General features: G+C 40.9%; 1 protein-coding gene across 1 annotated transcript in view; it reads left to right on the top strand.

Moving 5' to 3' along the window:
- SMAP2 (small ArfGAP2) overlaps nt 1-20,736 on the top strand; it is a 47,042-nt gene that overhangs the window by 9,528 nt on the left and 16,778 nt on the right. The window contains exon 2 of the mRNA XM_047724595.1: nt 20,592-20,725. Within this exon, the coding sequence (XP_047580551.1) occupies nt 20,592-20,725 (134 nt within the window). The remainder of the gene's footprint in view (nt 1-20,591; nt 20,726-20,736) is intronic.

Below are 20,736 nucleotides of genomic sequence, written 5' to 3'. Positions count from 1 at the left end.
TACGACATTTTGCTACTGTATTTGACTCTTCCGTTTTCCAAACTTTCTCCTTCCCTACCCCACTTTTCTGGCTCCTGTATTTCCCCACAGGCGTGTGGATGCTGGTCCATTGATGGCTGAACTGCAGGCCCCTTCCCAGTGGAAAACCCCAGAGATGAGCCAAATCTGCCTTCAGCTGTGGCCATCCATCAGTGTAAGGTTGCCCAGGCGGTTGTCTTCAGTTTGTCCAACACTCCTCTGCCCTGCGCCTTCTCCCCACCCTCCCTCATGTGTGGCCAAAACTTGCTCTGGAATCCCACCTTTGTAACATATCAGTGGGTAGTAATAACATTTTAATATTGCTGCTGCTTTTCATCTCCAAGTAATGTTAAGTAGTTCTCCGACCATTTTTGTTGACCATAGCCCTTCCCCGCCTCCAAGTCTGCATATTTCCTGTGTGTGTTCTGGGTGCTTTTTTTTTTTTTTTTTAAAGATTTTATTTGACAGAGAGAGATCACAAGTAGGCAGAGAGAGAGAGAGAGAGAGGAGGAAGCAGGCTCCCCGCCTAGCAGAGAGCCCGATGCGGGACTTGATCCCAGGACCCTAAGATCATGACCTGAGCTGAAGGCAGAGGTTTAACCCACTGAGCCACCCAGGCGCCCCTTCTGGGTGCTTTTAAATGCATGTAGGATACAGTTTATTTAGGAAGTTTTGGATTTCATAAGCCCAACTGGAGAATGTTGATTTTTCAAAAATTTCAAGTCAGGACTTTCAAAAAGAAATTTCTTAATCTGAAACAATGAGAATTGGATCCCTCAGGCTCCATGTCCTTTCTCCTCACCCAAAAAATAAATGTGTAGGGGCGCCTGGGTGGCTCAGTGGGTTAAGCCACTGCCTTCGGCTCAGGTCATGATCTCAGTGAGGTCCTGGGATCGAGTCCTGCATCGGGCTCTCTGCACGACAGGGAGCCTGCTTCCCTCTCTCTCTCTGCCTGCCTCTCTGTCTACTTGTGATCTCTCTCTGTCAAATAAATAATAAATAAAAAAATCTTAAAAAAAAAAATAAATGTGTAATGTTCTCATTTTATGATGTGTCGAAAATAATAAGGCAGATACAGGAGTAAGACAGACCTCTTCTCAGCTATAGTCAATAAGCCTGGCCTAGCGTGATTTGAGGAAATAGAGCACCTTTTCTTTTTTTTCTCCAAACTAACATGCTGTCTTTCACAGCTAGTGTTGGGAAGACCGTAAAATCCCCAAGCCTCTACCACAGAGCTTACATCTTTAGACTGGGGTTTACTGATATTAATCCTACAGTGTTACTTCCTGAAGTGCACTGAAAGTACATTTTGTTGTTCAACTTCTTCCTCTTTCCTTGCCTTACTGGAAGTCCCTCCATGTGTAGATTTAGAAATGAGTTCTCTGGTGTTTCAAGCCTTGAGTTAAACATTTTGTCTTAATATTGTTTAGATGGTTGCTTTCCTTCTTACGCTTTCAAAAAATAATTTCTTACAGAATTTCCTGTGTGAGCCGGTAACATCTTAGGCTGCAGTGTGAAGCTCGGAGAGGAGAGGGTGCTGTCTTCTTCTTATGGATACTTTACCACTTGGGTCATAACCGGCACAAGCCCTTCAGTGAGAAATAGGAAGGAAATCCCCTGTTCTTACCATGATGCTTTTATTCAAAATAATAATGAACAGCACAGTTAACGGAAAGAAATTTAAGTGTGACGGCTGATTTGAGAAAGAAAAAGTGAAAAGATTCAGGCACTTCTGCTATGTTGAAAGCATATTTGTTGAAAGAATAGCTATTTGGAACCGGAGACCCTGTCTCTCTGAAGGTAGGCCTGAGGAGTTTGGTTAGAGGAGCTGTTTCAGAGTGAGGAAAATTGTGGGAAAAACTCTTTCCTGAAGTGCGAGTGCTGTGTTAACATCCAGCTTGTAGGTGAGAGAAGGGAAGAATTATTAAAGAAGCACTGGAAGGAAGATTCCAAAGCAGTTCCTCTGAGCTTTCCGACTTTGTTCTGAGCCTAGTTTCTGGACAGGAGTCTGACACAAGTGACTCAGATCAAGGGACCATGCTGTGGGCAGAGTAAAAATAGGGCTCAGTTTCATTAGGCTTCTTAATGCATTGAAGGAAGAGAAAAGATTCATTACCATAGACCAGTTATTTTTTTGTCTTGTGGGATATTGGTGAGTGGGGAGGTGTGAGCGTCCATACACTTATTAGCTAGACGTTATTAAATGCTATTTCTTTAAAAAACACTTCGGGGTGCGCCTAGGTGGCTCAGTCAGTTAAACGTCTGCCTTTAGCTCAGGTCATGATCCCAGTGTCCTGGGATCGAGTCCCACATCGAGTCCTGCATCGGGCTCCCTACTCGGCCGGAAGCCTGCTTCTCCCTCTCTCGCTCCCCCTGCTTGTGTTCTCTCTGTCAAATAAATAAATAAAATCTTAAAAAAAAAAAGACTTTGTGGCGCTTGGGTGGCTCGGTAGGTTGGGCAGCTGACTCTTGATTTTGGCTCAGGTCATGATCTCAGGCTTGGGATCAAACACCCCTCACCCCCTCACCCCACCCCGTCACCCCTTCGGGCCCTGTGCACAGTGCTCAGCAGAATCTGCTTGTCCCTATCACCTCCCCCCACCCCCGAGTTCTCTCTCATAAATAAATAGATAAATAAAATCTTAAAAAAAAAGTGCACACTTTTTGTGAAAACAATCTTTGTGAAAAGATTTGGAGAGAAAATCTTTGGGATGTGAAAAATATAATGATGGAGAAGATATTTCACATAATCCCTATCATCCATTTTTTTTTACTTGCACTTATTCCATAATAACTTTATGTCATTATTATTTTGCTTAACATTTATCATAAGCATTTTTCATGACATTAAAAACATTTAAATGGGGCACCTGGGTGGCTCAGTCATTAAGCGTCTGCCTTCGGCTCAGGTCATGATCCCGGGGTTCTGGGATCGAGCCCCGCGTGGGGCTCCCGGTTTGGTGGGAAGCCTGCTTCTCCCTCTCTCACTCCCCCTGCTTGTGTTCCCTCTCTCGCTGTGTCTCTCTGTCAAATAAATAAATATTTAAAAAAAATTAAAAAAAATAAAATTTAAATACTTTTATTATGTTCCATCATTTGAATATATCATTACTCACTTAACTCCTGCCCAATTGTTAGACATTTGAATTTTTAGATTTTCAGTATTATAAATAATGCTACAATGTAAATTTTTCTGTTGCTGTTAGACTAATGGATTATTTATGTGTTCAGAGGTGAGTGGTCACGGGGGACCTCTAATTTTAAAAAAAGTTTCAGGACGTCCCCTGGGCTGAGCCCATGCAGAGACAGCCCTGCTGTGGGGTCATCATTCTGAACTGCTTCATTGTAGTGGACATCTGTTGAGGCAAGGAGTGGAGAGCTGCAGAGAATCCTGACTTGACCATAAGGAACAGATTTATGGAACATGATCACAGAGAGATGGGCCAAGATATATTCTTTTTTTTTTTTTTTTAAGATTTTATTTATTTCTTTGACACAGAGAGATCACAAGTAGGCAGAGCAGCACACAGAGCGTGCAGGGGAAGCAGACTCCCTGCTGAGCAGAGAGCCTGATGTGGGGCTCCCTGAGCTGAAGGCAGAGGCTTAACCCACTGAGCCACCCAGGTGCCCCCCAAGATATATTCTTATCTCATGCACCGTCCTCCACATTATATGCTTAATACATGGAGATATTGTTGGGTTTTGATCAGCATCTTGTGTTGTTCATACAGTCCTCCTTCACTTAACCAGGGCACTGGGAAGGTGGAGTAGAGGTCCTACATTGGTAGAAGGGGGTTAACACTACCACGTTTTTGTTTTTTTGTTCTTTTTTTTTTTTTTTTTAAGATTTATTTGAGAGAGAGAGAGCAGGGAAAGAGGGAGAAGGAGAGGAAGTCTTAAGCAGATTCAGCACTTGAGTGCGGAGCCCGGTGTGGGGCTCAGTCTCAGGACCCTGAGATCACCAGGAGTCGGGCGTTTAACTGACTAAGCCACCCAGGCACCTCTGTTTTTTTTTTTTGTTTTTTTTTTTTTTTTTGTTTTGTTTTTTAAATCAGAGCTTTCCTAGGACTAGAAATTCCATCAGGACAGGGACTATGTCCCTTGTATATACGTATGTCTGATGCAGCATCAGACACACAGGGTCTGTGCCTCCATTGTGAGCTCTCTTATTCTATTAAGGTGTGTTTGGATCATATTCTTTTTCTGTTTTGTCTTCTGAAAGTCAGCCTCATGCTGTTAACTCAGATATTTGAAGATCTGTGACATTCCAGGAATCTGAGCAGGTGAATTTCATGGCTGCTTTGTTGTAGTTACTTCTTTGTGCCATTTCTTTTTTGTGCTTTTGGCATCCGTGCCGCATTGAAAGCTGGAGCCAGTCACGAAGCTAGTACTCTGCCCTCTCAGTGGGAGGTTTTGGTGTGATGCATCATCTTGCATCTTGGGAGAACGGTAGCATGGGGTGTGAAACAGGAGGCTGGAAAAGCACTCCTTTAGCCTTTTTGTGGGATGGGAGTAAATATTTAGACACTGTTTTCAGGTGCTGCAGAAATTAATAATAACCTTGCAGCAGTTTTAGAAGCTCTTCTTGTATCCCCTGGAACAGGTTTGTTTAATTTGAAGAACCTTGCTTTAGCTCTTTTGAGGCTGTGATTTTTTTTCCTAGAGACCTGCCCTGGGTTCTTCTACACAATGTTCTTTTCACAGGACCTTTCTATCCACACACGGCTGACATCTGCCCCACCCCCTTGCACCACACCTGATCTGAATCTCATTACACCCAATTCTGAAACATCTAGTTTTGAAACGTGGTGGTGTTTTCTTTTTGAAAGGGCCAAATCTTCACCCTTTGTTCTCCTCCCTTAAACCAGGGCTGTTTTGATGACTAACATTTAGCTTGCCACTGGACTGACTGTTTGTACTTTGATCCCAGGATTAATTTCTTGTCTGCTGTTTGTTTGGAAATGAAAGTTCTCCAGCTTGTTTGGGTACAGTTGTGATTCAGTTAAACTGGCACTGATTTTTCCACCTGTTTGCCATTGGTTGACGCTCCTCTGATGTGTTAGGAAAGCTGCTGCACACCATTGGGGAGAGAACGTCATGTGTCCATGGTCTTACACAAGGCTTTGTTTGTGGACTCAGGTTTTGTGTAAAACTTCCTTTTGCTGGAAAGGCATGAGCCTCCCTTCAAATAATTGAAAAGCACATTCTTCCTGGCCACTTGTTCTTTTTTTTTTTTTTTTTTAAGATTTTATTTATTTGACAGAGAGAGATCACAAGTAGGTAGAGAAGCAGGCAGAGAGACAGAGGGGGAAGCAGGCTCCCCGCTGAGCAGAGAGCCCAATGCGGGCCTTGATCCCAGGACCCTGGGATCATGACCTGAGCTGAAGGCAGAGGCTTTAACCCACTGAGCCACCCAGGCACCCCCTGGCCACTTGTTCTTGAGCTCTAGTATCTTCTCCACTTCTGGGCTTCCTTTGAGGAAGAAGAATGTGGGTAGGAAGGGGTGTAAACGAACCTTCATATACAATCTTAGATGTTGGGCTTCCCAGTGGTAGAGAGTGAATTGCATATCACAATAGAAAAGACCACCTAAAGAACAGGATATCAGTTTAGCCACCATCATTGAGCATCCATGTATAAGCCATAGTCGGGGTGTATAAAGATGATTCTAATTCCAGTCCAGCTGCTGATTTCTTCTATGAACTTGGGTAAATGACTTTATCTCTCTGGACCTTAGTTTCTCCAACTGTGCTTGACCAGATAATCCTTAAGGTTCTTGCCAGTTTGGGAATTCTGTATCTAAATGTTTATCTGTTACAGAACAAGAGAAGAGACTCTTCCACAGAATTGGTAGTTCTTCATCTCACATGCTTCAAACTAAATGGCCTAGAAATGATGCCTGTAGAGAAGGATTTCTGAACCTCAGCATTGTTGATATTTTGGATGCTTCTTTGTTGAGAGGTTATCCTGTGCCTGGTAGGATGTTTACCAGCATCCCTGGCTTTGCCCACTAGATGCCAGTAGCATTCTTTGCCCCTGTTCCTACCCCCCAGCCAGTTGTGATAATTAAAAATGTCTCCAGACATTGACATTGCCCCTCGGGGGAAATTGCTTCAGTTGCATTGCTCCAGGAAGAGAAGAGGGATACTGTTTGAAGGTGGGCTATTTTTAATATGTGTTTTCATATTGTTCCTCTTTTGCTTATTACTGATCCTGGGGATGGAGAATGAAGAGCAACCTCATTGGTCAGGGGCTATATCACTCTTCTTTAGTGGCTTCTTTTTAAGATATGCCTTTCTTAACGGGATGGGCTCCCTTTGCATCTTCAGTATTTTTTCACAGTATGAGTAGATGCTGGTTGTTGCCATGAGAAAATTAAGGCTTTAACCTGAAAGAACCTAAAAAATATACAGAAGTAAATGTCCTTAGAGGGTGAAGACAATGACTTCAGGTGAATCAGATGAGCTTTTGTTACCTGAAATGAGGTCATGAGTGATAGGAAATTCTTTCAATTAAAGTACCAAGTTTTGAAACACCAGGTCCACTTGGCCAACTTTGAAATGATTGCCTAGGGGCACCTGGGTGGCTCAGTTGTTAAGCGTCTGTCTTCAGCTCAGGTCATGATCCCAGGGTCCTGGAATCGAGCCCCATAACGGGGTGCCTCCTCAGCGGGAAGCCTGCTTCTCCCTCTCCCGCTCCCCCTGCTTCTGTTCCCTCTCTCACTGTGTCTCTCTCTATCAAATAAATAAAATCTTAAAAAAAAAAAAGATTGCCTAGCTTTTAGCTCAGTGAGCCCTCCCTGTACACCTCCTTCCCACAGCCTGCTGTTAGCCATTGAGGTAGTGATTGAAATGTACTAGTTCTCTTATGAGATCTATTTTTAATACTTGTTACTTTTGCTGTAATATGTTGATTTTAGGTTGAATGACTTTTCACCCACCCCATGCCATCTTTTCCTCATTTCTTGCAAATCCATAGTCTTGACTGGGTTAGGTACTGCTTGTCAACTGGGCAGAGTACGTTTTGTGGGCATCCTTGCTGGGATGCTTTGGGATTCCAAAGCCATGACTGAGACACTTAAGCCTGTGTCAGTCCCTATCCCTCCATCCTGGCAGGCTCTGTGTTCCATCCCAGCTGAGCCTTTGCTGGAGTAATTGCCCACAAAAAGCCTTCAAGCCAAACAATTGTTCGTACTGAGATAGTCTCAGTGTTTAGCTCCTAATGAAACAATCTCCTTCCTGCCCCCAATGAAAGCAGCTATTTTTTTATTTCCTCCCTCCCTTTTTGGAGATGCCATGTCTCACCCAACACTCTTCTATCTTATTCATAAATGCTTTAAGCAGAGTCTTTGTTCAGAGGAAATTGGCTAGAGCTAAAATATCATGGGCTACCCAGGAGACAAAGAGCATTAAGGGCATCCTTAAGGATACCCTTTCCCTAACTTTATATGTAGGATGATATGTATTATCTTTGTGTGATTTTCTGAGTAAATAAGCAATTTAAACCTCAAGTCCACATAAGAAAGATACTAGGTTTTTTTTTTTTTTTAAGTATACTAAATTAGTTGTTACATAAAGGAGCTTACAGATATAAACAAAGATAAAAATAAAATCCAACAACAAAATAGCCATAGATGAGTGCCACAGGACAACAAGATGCTCTGGGAATCAGGGCAGGAAGGAGAAGAGGCGAGATTGGGAAAGTGGGTAGAGCAAGATTTTAACAAAATGATGTTTTGCAAATAGAAGTAATAGCCCAAGTACAGCTATTTGTGAGAAATCCAGAGTTAATCAGGAAAGTATAGGTAGTCCAGTTTTCCTTATTGACCAAAATTTAGAGCCTCCAAAATACGAATTCAGGAAGGAGTATCCAAAGTAGAAATGATAGGTGCCCAGGAAGCTCCAGTGTGTCCTGCCTGCTTCTCTTTCTCACTTGGGGTTGCTTCTCCTGGATTATCAACGCTTTCGTCATGTTGCCATCTCTGTTCTAAAGCTCTGGCTCGTATAGAGACACAAATCACTTCCTTTGATTCTTTCCCCTTAGCCCTGTTAAGACTGTTTAGAACTCTGAGTACAAAGGGAAAACAAAAAAGGGAATTTATTAAGAAATATACACCCCTAAAAAATAATCCACTATTTTTGGACTAAAAAATAATCACCCTTTCAAAATTTAATTGCTGATCCTCCCTTGGTTTGTTCCTAGTCCCTGTTCTACTTCCTGATCCTGAGGTCTCCATGCCTTAGCTTTATGGGACCAGTGTAGCTTCCTGCTTACTTGGCTTGATTTTTTTTTTTTGCTGAGCACCATGCTCTCTCCCATGAGAAAGGTACTATCTAAGGATCCACCATCCAGAAGTTTACTCTCCAGAGAACTTGACCTGAGGTAAAATCCAAATTAGCCTTTTAGTGCTGCTGCTCACATAGGGCTCTTTTACTCATTTCTCTGTAGTTAGGCATCCAGGTCTCTTCCTGAGGTGGTTGACGTGATAAGAGACCTCATCCTCCAGGTGGAAATGAAAGTTCTCCAGAAAGAGTGGGACTTTCCACTTGGAGGCCCAGCAGCATGTACTACAGCTTGTATACTGCTCTCTCATGGGAGCATTTATTTAACAAGAACTGTTTTTTTTTTTTTTTTTAAGAGGGGAAAACTTTTATTTTGACTGCCTTAAAATTTAAAAACAGTTAAACAGCAAAGCACATTTTTTTGAAATAGCAAAGCACATTCTAAGTGAAGTAACAATGGTTAAAAGGAAATTTAAAAATTAAGAAATAATTGCAAAATGTTAATTCTGCTAAATTTATCTATGAATTTAGGGCTAAATGAATATAAATATTACTAAGTTTAGCTGGGGGTGTCATTTGCCTTTTGTTTGTGTTGAATTGTTTTTGTTTGTATTGAATTGTTTTTGTTTGTATATTTGTTTTTTGGGGGGGTGTCAGAGGGAAAGGGAGAGAGAATCTCCAGCAGATAGGGCTCGATCTCACGACCCTGAGATCATGACCAGAGCCGAAATCAGGAGTCAGATGCTTAACTGACTGAGCCACCCGGGTGCCCCTGTGTTGCATTGTTTTTAAAACTAATAAAAATTTATTGTGATAAACGTTAAGTTACTTTCGTAAATTTTGAATTAACAGCTCATAGCATTTCCTTTATTGTTTTAAATATCTCTATGTAATCATGTCAGACTTCAATTAATGGTTTAAGTAATAGTGAATATTTTATTTACATCAAAGTGCAATAATTGTACGGTCCAATTCTGGAGAGCCCAATGAACTGGAAATAACATGTTCCTAAGAATGACATAAGCAGTTTCTTAGGAATTACAATGAAAGCAAATGCAGCATCCATTAAATAACAGCCATTTCCTAAAAAGAGATAAATCAAAATTACTTTTAAAGAGAGAAATAGGCAAATGTCCCATGGTTGGATGTGGATGTTCAGGGCGCAGCTGCTGTAGAAGCTAAATCAAACCTACATGTGCCCCTGGGTCCCTCGGGCCTCATGGTTTAACCCTCCTCTTTCCTGGGGAACCTGATGAAGGAGAGGGATGCCCTGGCCCTTTCAGGCCTCCGCTTGTTGAATAGCCACTGGGGAGAAGTTGGAATTTAAACTCTCTTTTTAGCCAATTTTTGTCTGCTGTGACCAGTTTCTTTTCTTAGCTTATTGAGCTTTCCTCTCAGTCGACAGGGAAGCCAACCAACTTTGTTGAGCTTTTTTCTCATGGGACATACTCCATCTTTGGCAGAGGAAGTGTTTCTTTCCAGTTCTTTCTCTAGGTCTTTGGCCCTCTCTCCATAGAAGCTGCACTGCTGATGTATACCGCTGATGCTTTTGTACACTTTGGGAAGTTTCTTCATTTCTAAGCAGTACGTTACCTTGTTGATTAGCTTTCTGCACGTTTCTTTATATGTTCTTGCTGTAGCTGGGTCAGTGTTAGAAGTTTCAGCTAAAGCTCTTGAATGTCACTTGTAAGCTGTGAATCTTCAAACTGCAATGATACTTGCTCAGTTTGGAAATTTCTCTTTGGACCTGTAAGCTATTTTTTCATTAGATTTTCTTCACATAATTTTTAAAATGTTCCTAGCTTTTTCCCTTCGGGACTTTTTAAGGAGATGTTTAAGTCATGGATGAGTTTCTTCAGTCGACTTTGGACTTTGGACTAGGTGGTCTCCATTTTCTGATCCACTCTTTCTGTACAATCCCAATTGCCATCAGTCACGTATCTCTAAAGAGAGCAGGCAGGCATGTCATCTCCAGCACAGTCTCAGTCGGAGATTTTTAGCTGGCTGTCCGTTTATCATTTACAGCCTATTTCATGTGTGTCTTAGAATTTTCAAGCGTTTTTTTCCCTCCAGTTCCCACACTCTTTGCTTCCACCCTGCGGCTTCTTGGGAAAGCAGCTCTAGGCTTTCCTGAAGGTAAGTATTTTCAACCATACCATCCATTCTTTTCCTCTGAAGTTGTTCTACATTCTTCCAAGATGCTTTTAGTGTTTTCGGCGCCAGTCAGTAGGAATAGGAGAGATATTGATGTCTCTTTGAGTGGCCATGTGTGCGTCCTTGAAGACAAGCCATCATCACTGCATGAAAGGAAAGCTTAGGGGGCTCACTTTTCTGTTCTTTTTCAAGAAAGCCTATTGTGTCTTCAAACGAACAGGTGGCCATGTTCAGATTTGTATTTTTTGTGGTATTCTATGTTCATAACATCAGAGGACTGGCCTCCATTGGAGGTATCAGCTTGTGTAATCAGCTGAATCTTCTTACTGACTTTATGAGATTCTTCAACCCTGGCCAGAAAATCTTTTGACTAGCTCTTTTTCCCTCCTTAAAATATGTTGGCTCTTTACTGTAAAAACAATCATAGGAGCACATACCAGAACTTCCCAGGGAAACCCCAAGAGACTTGGGCCTTGTTTCAGGCTTTTAGACAGCACTACCAAGAATACTGCACAGCCATTCCAGGACTGGCTGGAGGCTCTGTGGTTGGAATCAGGGACTCACCTCGCCCAAGAGTCCCTCTGTCTGTGCCCCTTTCCTGAATGTGAAAAAGGCCTCTGGGTGTCTGTGGGGAGGATTTACCTTCAGACATTTCTCTGTAGCTGGAGCATAGCAGCCGGTATTGTACACACAGTTTTAAGGGGGAATTGATGTCTTTATTGGCATATAGAGGTGAAGAGAGGAGTAATAAGAATTAATTCTAGAAGGGCATGAATCAGGCAAGAATTTAAGCCACACTTAGGAGTTTGAAGTTCACTAAACCGTGGGGGTCCAGTTACATGTCTTTGAATGGGGTGATAACATCATCAGAACATACCTTGCTAGAATGTCCTTTTCAGAACCAGGAAAAAAAAAAAAGGCCGTACTGGACCTGCCCTTCCCCTTCTGAAGTGTTCTGAAGAGTTGAGTAATAGTGGTACAGGTTGGTTGATTGGGTAGTTTTTTTTTTATTACTAGAAACATCACCTAAGTATGCACTAGTTATCCACTGCTGGGACAGACAGGAAGGAATAGTTACAGCCTAACCTACAGTGAATCCCCACCTACTACTAACCAGGACAGTAAGACTGGTGAGGCCCTAAATTTACTAGAAGTTAACTGCCCTTGAGTCTTTTCAGAGTAGCTCAATGAATTTTAGAGATAATGTTACTACCTTTGAGAAGAGGTAGGTTTCAGAGATAATCTTATCTAGGTAAGGAAATTGACTCTTGGAGAAGTGAATTGACTTGCCTGAAGTCAAACAGCTGATGAGTGGCACAGCTTAGATAACCCCTGTCCTTAACGTTGTGGCTGTGGCAGCGGGGGCTAAGTAAATATCAGGAGGTCTGTACGGGCATGTTTCTGACTAGTTCAAAGCAAGCACTGTTTTTGCTGGGATATCAAGGAAGTCAAAAGCCACCGTGTAAAGTTGCTGAGCAAAGCTGCTGCATGCGGCTGTAGACATGTGCCTTGTTTTGGCCCCTGGCCTTTTGGCTGTGTTATTATTTTGGAGTGATTGCTTTAGGCCCCTTTTCAGTGGTATTTAATTTTTTGGTTCTCCCTTACCCAAGGGCTGAGCAAAGTCAAGGCAAATCCAGGTCTGTAAGCCCTACTAACACCTATAGAAAGATGAAGAATGTCTGCTTCCCTGTTGATTTCTGAGCTTTAATGTCTTTAGAGAAAAGACATTTTAAGTTAACTGTTGGAATAGGTTTAGATGTAGATTGACTAATCATTTCATCAGTGAGTGCTTGGCAGCGTTGTACTTCACTAACCTTTTTTTGGTTTACCTGGTAGGAGGATATGTTGCTTTGCTTCATCTCCACTGATGTCATAGCAATCTGGTTGCTGTCTCTGTTCTATCACTGACCTCCTGGATTGAGTTGGCTCATCTGTTTCATCCTTGGTTGTGTGTATGTGTAGCTGCTATCTTTTTTTTTTTTTCTTTTTTCTTTAAGACTTTATATACTTATTGGAGAGGGAGAGAGAGTGGGGAGAAGAAAAGGGGGAGGAAGAGGGACAAGCAGACTCTGCACCAAGTGTGCAGCCCCATGTGGGGCTCTATCTCAGGACCCCGAAATCATGACCTGAGCTGAAACCAAGAGTTGGATGCTTAACCGACTGAGCTACCCAAGCGGCCCTGAGTAGACACTATCTTAAGTTCCATCTTTATCTTGCATACCTTGTTATTTTATATAAATATGGGAGGAGTCTAGAAGAAGCACCAGGAGATAAAAATGCAGAATAATGGGATTCAGTATTAGGAAGGCATCTCTAATAGTGATTGTCATCTAACAGTGAGTATAACCACCTTTTGAAATGGTACATAACTCACTTAGCACTGGAGCTGTTCAAGGAAGACCCAGATGGTCTCCTGTAGAAGGATAGCCTGCATTCAGTGAGGGATTAGACTCAGTGACTGCTAAGGTTCTTTCTACCTCTGATTTCCCAATTTAAAATTCCTTCATGTAGTATTTACCTTTATTCTCTAATCGGTCTCATAAAAGTTTCAGTTTGCTTTGTCTCAAAGATTCAAAAAGCTTAACTTCTGCTTTTCTCAAATACATGAACGTGGACAGTGTCTCTTTTGTGTAAGAGGAAACAGCATTTTTGTAAGACAGACCGGATGGAAAGGAACTTCTCTTGCAGAACATTCTGAGAGCAGAGGTTGATTGAGTAAGCCCTTATTTTGATCTGATGGTTCCTTAAAATGTTCATGCATACAGACATTCAAAGTTACTGCTTATTGTTATTTTAGAAGAGGGAACTAAGTGAATTTTCTTTTGTGTAGATGAAAATTGGCTGGTAAACATACCTCTCAGCAGCCTTCCTTAATTTCTCCAAGATGACTCTGGTGTTTCTGCGTATTCTTTGTATTGAATCAGGGGGTGAAGGGACATGATGAGTGGAACTGAGGTAACATTAGAATTGTTCTTTAAATAATCACTGCTTCTTTATCACTCTGACTCCTAAATTTTGTGTTGGGATTTAATGACGGACCAAGTCAAGTAACCCCTGTTTTCAAACCAGAGTTTGTTGATTTAGCTTACTCATGTGTCTGTCACATTCAGGCCATTTTTCAGTGCCAGTCACAGGCTCCACAAACTGACTTTGATTCAGTTCCTTAGATTCATCAAGACCTAACATCTTCATAAATTGATTATCTCATGCTGCATTCTCAGAGCCATTGAAGGTCCAGAAAGGGACCCCCAAATTACCTACAAATCAGCTAGTAGAACTGCGGTGTAGAAGTCACCTTGGGGCTCGTGGTTTGCCCATCCACTGTGCAGGTTTCTCTGCTGTCCCTGAGAGATGTTCGTCCAGCCTTTGCTTGAACACCTGCACTTAACTGGGTTCTACCATTTCTGGATAGGCTGCATTTGTTTTCACACAGCCTTAATTGTTACAAATTTCTTCCCCAGAGTGTGCTAAAATTAACTTCTACTCACTGGTGCTAGTTCTGCCTTTGGAGCCTCACCAAAGTAACCAATCCCTTTTCTGTGTGGTAGCTTCACCTTTAAGGTGCTTGAAAACATTCATTTTGCAAAACAGGAAAAAATTATATATACTTTTATTGATGACTTCACTTAACAAATATTAATTTTGGATGTACTGTTTGTAAGCATTGGGCTAAATATTTGAGATAAATGATGGAGTGTGGTCTCTGCCTTCTAGAGCTCCCAGTCTATTTAGGGCAAGAGAGACTCGTAAGTAACTAGGTATAATAAGATATTAAGTATTAGAAGAGCAAAGCATACACTGACTACTAACCATGAAGAAGATCAAGGTTTATTCCATTAGAGGGCCTCAGAGAGGAGGTGACGTTGGACTGGGTTTTGAAGTTTGTGAAGCAGGAAATGGGGAGAAAGCCATTTCAGGTAGGAAGAATGGTATAGGTAAACAGGTGTGAGTACATGGCAAGTTTCAGAATGATGATTTGCCCAGCATGTGTAAAGCACAAGCTCCTGGAGGGTTTTATATGTCATGTTAAGGTGTTTCAGCCTCTCCTGCAGCCAATAAGGAGTCATGGATGGCTGTGTTGTTTTCTAAATATCTGTACTGTTTTTTCTGATTACAAAGTAATAGAAGTTCATTGCAAACAATTCAGTGAGTACATAAAAATATAGAGAAGAAAATAGGTGTTTCACAGCCCTACTGCCCAGAAATAATAGCTTTTAATATTTTACATATGTTCTTCTAGACATTTTTTCTGTGCACATGCATATATTTATTCACACTCTTTAAAATGGAATTGTTCTGCATATACTGTTTTGAAACTCAATTTTAAGATTAGTATACTGTGGGGGCATCTGGCTGGTTAAGTCAATGGAACATGCAGCCCTTGATCTGGGGGTTGTGGTTTTGAGCCTCATGTTGGCTATAGAGATTACTTAAAAATAAAGTCTGTTTAAAAATTAGTGTAACATGGGGCACCTGGGTGGCTCAGTGGGTTAAAGCCTCTGCTTTCAGCTCAGGTCATGATCCCAGGGTCCTGGGAGAGAGTTACAACATTTATGTAATTTGTTATTTCTAATTTTTATTAAATAATTCTAAATATATTAATGAACGTTCTTAATATATGTGTTCTTGACCTATTGTTTCCTTGATGAATTCTTACCTGTTCTTTTCCTGATGAATTGAATGGGTTGGGAGGGGGGAGTCAAAGAATTTATTTACTTTTAAATAATTCTTGCTCTCTGAGGAACTATGGCATGTATGTCCTGGGAACATGACAGCAAACATCACAGGTCTGCTGTCTGCTCTTGTGGCACTTGGTTAGTGGAGAACACGTGTTAAACCATTACACAAATAAAAATATGATAAAGTGTGGTACGACTACTTAGGAAAAAGCAAAAGTAAATGAAATTTTGTAACCTTTAAAAAGTCCTGTCTTTTACTGATGTACATGAAATTATATACAGATCAAATGGTATGATATTTGAGATTTGCCTCAAAATGTTCCAAGGTTGGGAGAAAGGGAAAGTGTGTGGGAGTATAGCTGAAAAACCATTAGCCAGAGGTTTGTAATTGCAGAAGGTGGTAGTTAATCATACTCTGCTTTTGTGTGTTTGAAATTTTCTATAGTAAAATGCTAAAGCCAGAAGAAAGATTAACATCTGGTTTAGATTGGGGGCCAACGAAAGGTTCGTTTGAGGAGGAAACTTTACAGCTATGACCTTTGGTATATATAGGAGTCGACCAGGCTACAAGTGGTGGATAGGGGTCAGGGAAAGAGTTTTTTAGGCAGTAGGGTCCACGTGTACAAAGGCCAAAAGCCCTATGTAAGGAGCATGTTGGTTTTTTGAGGAAATGAAAGAAGACTGGTATTAGAGTTGGGAGGCTGGGGAATGTGGGCATGGGCTAGATCACATAGACTTTGGAGACCATGTTAAGTATTTTGTTCTTTAATCCAACAGTGATAGTAGAAAGTCTTTCACAGTTTTACACAGCTGAAAGATAAGGTTGCTTTTGCTTCTCTGAGAGTTCAAGCTGGCTGTTTTGTGGAAAATGGTTTTGGTTTGGGGCTAGAGGGGAAGAGAACATAAAAATAAAAGTGGAGAGACATCAGGAGGTTATTGCACTAGTCCAGGAGATCTGGAGACTTCATATTAGAGAAATAGCATTGCCAACAGAGAGAAGGGATTCTGAACTGAGAGATATTGTGGTCTTGGTGATAGCGTAGATATGGGGGATTGAGGGAGAAAGGTGTACATTTCTGAGTGGTACAGTTGAATGGATGGAATTGTAATTCACTAAGATCCTAAGAAGAATGGAGGAAGAACAGGTTTTGTGGCAAGGGATTGAAAGCTTAGTTTGGAATATGCCATTCAGAAAATTCGCTCCAGTCTACATTTTCACATTTCTATGTGAGACCTGTGTCACGTTTCTTTCAGGGTTCTGATCTGTACAGATTTGAGTTTTAGAAAGATTATTCTGGTTGGAGGCTAGAGACCAGTTAGTCTGTGAGCTTTTTGAGTCAGGGAATCTTACCTGTACTGTGTCTGCCTTTGTATCCCTGTACCTAAGCAGGCAGTGTTGGCATATAGTAGGTACTCAGTAAATAATGTTCAAAGAACAAGTGCTTATAGGTGAGATAGGTTTAAGTAGAGATTGATAGACTTGGGAGTTTCCAGGGTAGACTCAACAGGGCTTGGATGTAAAGATGGAAGAAATTTTTTTTTCTTCCTTGGCCCTTGGTGTTGAAGAGCTTTTCAATTGCTCCAGGATGCTAGCAAGTCTCAGTATGTGTAGCCATCGATGTATCAGTGTGGTTTTTTTTGCTCAGTATTTATTTGTTTAGAACTCCATCGGTTAGAGATCAACAAACTGTAATTATTATACTACTAGCTTCAAGCTATTTGTAACTGTAGTTTTTTTTTCTCTCTCTGCTAACTTCTCAAGCCCAGAACCCTCTAAAAGCTTAGCAGCTCTGGTGGTGGGGGAAGTTGTAGCAGCAAAGGAAATTTATAGCAGAGCAGCAAGCAGTAGTTGGTATGTAGAAGCTGTCCAGTAGTTGAATGTAAATAGGATTTACTTACATGCTTTCCATTTTACAAATGGAAACATAAGCCCTAAAAAGACTTGTCAGAACATATGCAACTACTCATTGTAAGCCCAGATTTCCCTGATCCTGAGGTAGTGCTTACCACAGTCAAATTCTTGACAGATCAACCAAATCCATATACTTTTAAATTTTTCACGGATTGCTAACATGACTACATGTTAGTTTTACTACTACTTAATGCTTCTGGAACCTGCTCTTCGGGGCCTGTGGAATATGTTCACTTAGCCATGACCTTGTTCTTGTGTTGTGCTAACTACTACCAGTTTATATCGCTTCTCTATCCTGTTTGCTTTCAAAATGGTTGATAATATTGCCTCTCAGAGTCGCTTTCCATCTTCAACTTGGAAAGGGGTATCTTTTGTTATTTCCTGCTTTGTTGCCATGACCAATGTGTACTGAACAATTGTTTTTATCTTTGAAAGTTTACCAGATTTAAGTAGGCTGGCCTTGTTGCAGCAATCCCAGGTACTGTGGAATCCAAGTCTGTCTGTCAGATTGACATTTGGGGCCTTTATATGTGTGGTGAATACATGTGTGGGCACAAAGGCAGGGTGGGCAAGTACAGCAGAGAAGGGGAATAGGTGGAGGTTTAGATAGTATATTTTCAAGGAATATTTTCAGAAAGATAAAGGAATCTGCTTATAAAATTTCATGTTTTGTAGAATATTTGAAATTGGATCCAGGGTAAATTTTTTCTTTCAGATGTTTAGTCAGTCAGTTTTGGTTCTGACATTTTAAGACTAGAACTCATATTTCTGTCTAAAAAGAAGCGTTCTGTGGTGTTGCATAGAGTGTTGGTATATGCATATTAATGAGTTAACCAGCCTTTACAGGAAAGATGATGAATGGGAAATGGGTACTTGAAATCTCATTCTATACCATGTTATTACATGTAGCTCTCTTATATTATCATCCCTCTGTATTCTGTGAGGTACGCATTTTATAGATGATGAAACTGAGGCTTAGCAAGTTTAAGTATCTCTCTGAAGGTCATGCAGCTAATTATTAATGGAGCTAACATTTAAACCTAAGCTTTTTCTGGCTGCAAAAATTGTACTTTTAAAAAAAAAGATTTTATTTATTTATTTGGCAGAGAGAGATCACAAGTAGGCAGAGAGGCAGAAAGCGGGATGGGGAAGTAGGCTCCTTGCCGAGCAGAGAGCCAGATGCGGGGGCTGGATCCCAGGACCCTGAGATCATGACCTGAGCTGAAGGCAGAGGCCCAACCCACTGAGCCACCCAGGTGCCCCCAAAATTGTACTTTTAATAACAAAATTTTCCTGCATTTTCAGATATATAAAGTAACTTTCATCTTTTGTGTTTTCCTCTTCTCCAGTTTCATAATCTTTTACGGTGCATGTAGTTACTGACTAATCAATCTAGTGGCTTAAAACTAAAGGAGGCTGAGTGAGCTACAACTGTCACTATTCCACTGGGAAAAGGTTGTGGACAGATGTCGGAGGGGATCAGAGGAGGCTGTCTGACTTTTCATGAAAATAGTATTGCCTGCATTTCTGTACTGAGGTCTTGTTAGTGGCTCCATAGTATCCGGTCTTGGCCCTGTGTTTCTCAGAGGCAAAGAGACTTTACATACTCTATAATGGGATCTGGAGAAATTCCACAGTTGTGACAGTGGCTTAGAGGATTGGGAATCAGCGTCTGTGGACTTAGGGCCTGGAAGCAAACAACGTAACATTCCACAGCTAACTTTTAGTTAGTGTTGTGGCTTCTGGTTGTGTTAGCAAACAAATATATTTTAACTATCTCCTTACGCGTTCTAGAATCTGGAGCAAAGAGAAAATGGTAAAGAATCACGAAATATTAGCTTTTGGTCCCATTATTAATCCCCTATAACTTAAATCATACACCTGTATTCCTTTATGAAAACTGTAGCCCAGTGTAGACACACAAACCCAGAGAAACCTCATTTTTATCTGTTGAGGCCTTTCATTTTGTTTTTATAGAGTTCCTCACCAGTGAAAGATATGTATTCATCATTTGTGTGTATTAGCTGTGTGGCAGACCCTCTGTGCAAATCCATTTAGGGATTTCAAGCGGCTGAAGGTCTTTTCAGAAGATAAATCTGAGCCTATCAAGATAGTTGCAATAAGAAGTTACTGGGATAAAATTTCAGGCAGAGAACACCATCTGGTGGTTATAGGGAGGATTGGAGCTTTCTGTATTTATAGTATTTGCCATAGCATCTGAATATTAAGAAAATTACATTCTTATTTATAATTGTGAATTCAGATTTCTAAGAATAATTTTTTGCCATACAGTTCTAGCATTGTTTCATTAAAGTGGCTGTCAGAACCTGCAGACTAACCAAGTAATTGTGTCTGGCAGAATTGAAGTCCAGTGCCCTTGGCTCTTCCAACAGATCCTTTTTATCTCTGTAAAGAATCATTTGGTGTCTTTTCATTCTTTATTGCAACCTCTAACTTTGATATCATGCTTATTTTATATGGTAAACCTCTGCCTAGTGGAATGATGGAGAAGGAAACACTAGTGACTTTTCAGTAATTTTTTGGCAGGTATCATATAAAAGCAAGTTGTTTTTTTCCTGCTTAAAAACTATGAAGAGGAGTTTGATGATTTTCCAGAGTGATTAATAGAATGAGCAAAGTTGGCAAGGGGTGGGAGATTATATAAGCTTTTATTAAAATGTATACCTGAGATTTCTTTTTTATTGCAGTAAGCATCTTTGTTATTTGACAGTCTTGAATTGAGAGAGTTCTGTAGTTGGGTAAAGTGGGGACATCAGCTCAAGGGGAGAAGAGCCTATTAAGTTAATCAGGATGCATATTTTATAGGCCTGGTGGGGAGGGGAAGATAAACAAAGTTTTAAATTTCAGGCTGAGACTTGGGCTGGCATGGCATGTCTGTATCTTTTTTCCTGGTAGGAAAACTGAATCCAGGCCCGACAATCATTGAAAAGTTTCTTGAGAGAAGGCTATTCACACAAGATACTAAATGGAATGTGATGTGACTTTGCACTGTTCTCCTGGAATACTTTTTTATATGAGTAACAGTGTTATAACATCTGCATTTTAGCAATCATATTATCAAATACTGTAAAAAGCTGCTCCATACATACATGCCCACATACTATATAATTCCACTCACATGAAATATCCAGAATTGGCAAATCTATAGAGACAGAGAGATATGTGGTTGCCAGGGTCTGGTGGGGAGGAATTGAGAGGAAATAGGGGGTGCCTTTTAATGGGTTTGTGATTTCTTTTGGGGGAGATGAAAATGTTTTGCAGTTAAATAGTGGTAATGGTTGTACAACTGTGTGAATATACTAAAAAAACCACAGTACTGTATCTTTAAATTTAAACTAAACTTAAAAAACAAAAAAGGCACTGATCCTTGGAGGAGTGAACAAAACCATTAAAAAAGGTGAATGTGGTAACGGTTCCCTCCTTTATGTTCTAGCAGAAATGTTGTCTGATAATCTAAGTATTCCCACTTGGGCCTTGAATGTTGTTTTAATTTGTGTTTTATTGCCCTGTTCCTGACCTTCACAGGGCCACGATGGGCCTCCTGGAACATTGGTGTCTTCATCTGCATTCGATGTGCTGGAATCCACAGGAATCTGGGGGTGCACATATCCAGGGTAAAATCAGTTAACCTCGACCAGTGGACTCAAGAACAGATTCAGGTACTTACATA

Source organism: Lutra lutra, chromosome 4, assembly GCF_902655055.1.
Source record: "Lutra lutra chromosome 4, mLutLut1.2, whole genome shotgun sequence".
Taxonomy (NCBI): domain Eukaryota; kingdom Metazoa; phylum Chordata; class Mammalia; order Carnivora; family Mustelidae; genus Lutra; species Lutra lutra.
Note: the sequence above shows the minus strand (reverse complement) of the source record. Positions and strands in the feature narration are given on the sequence as shown.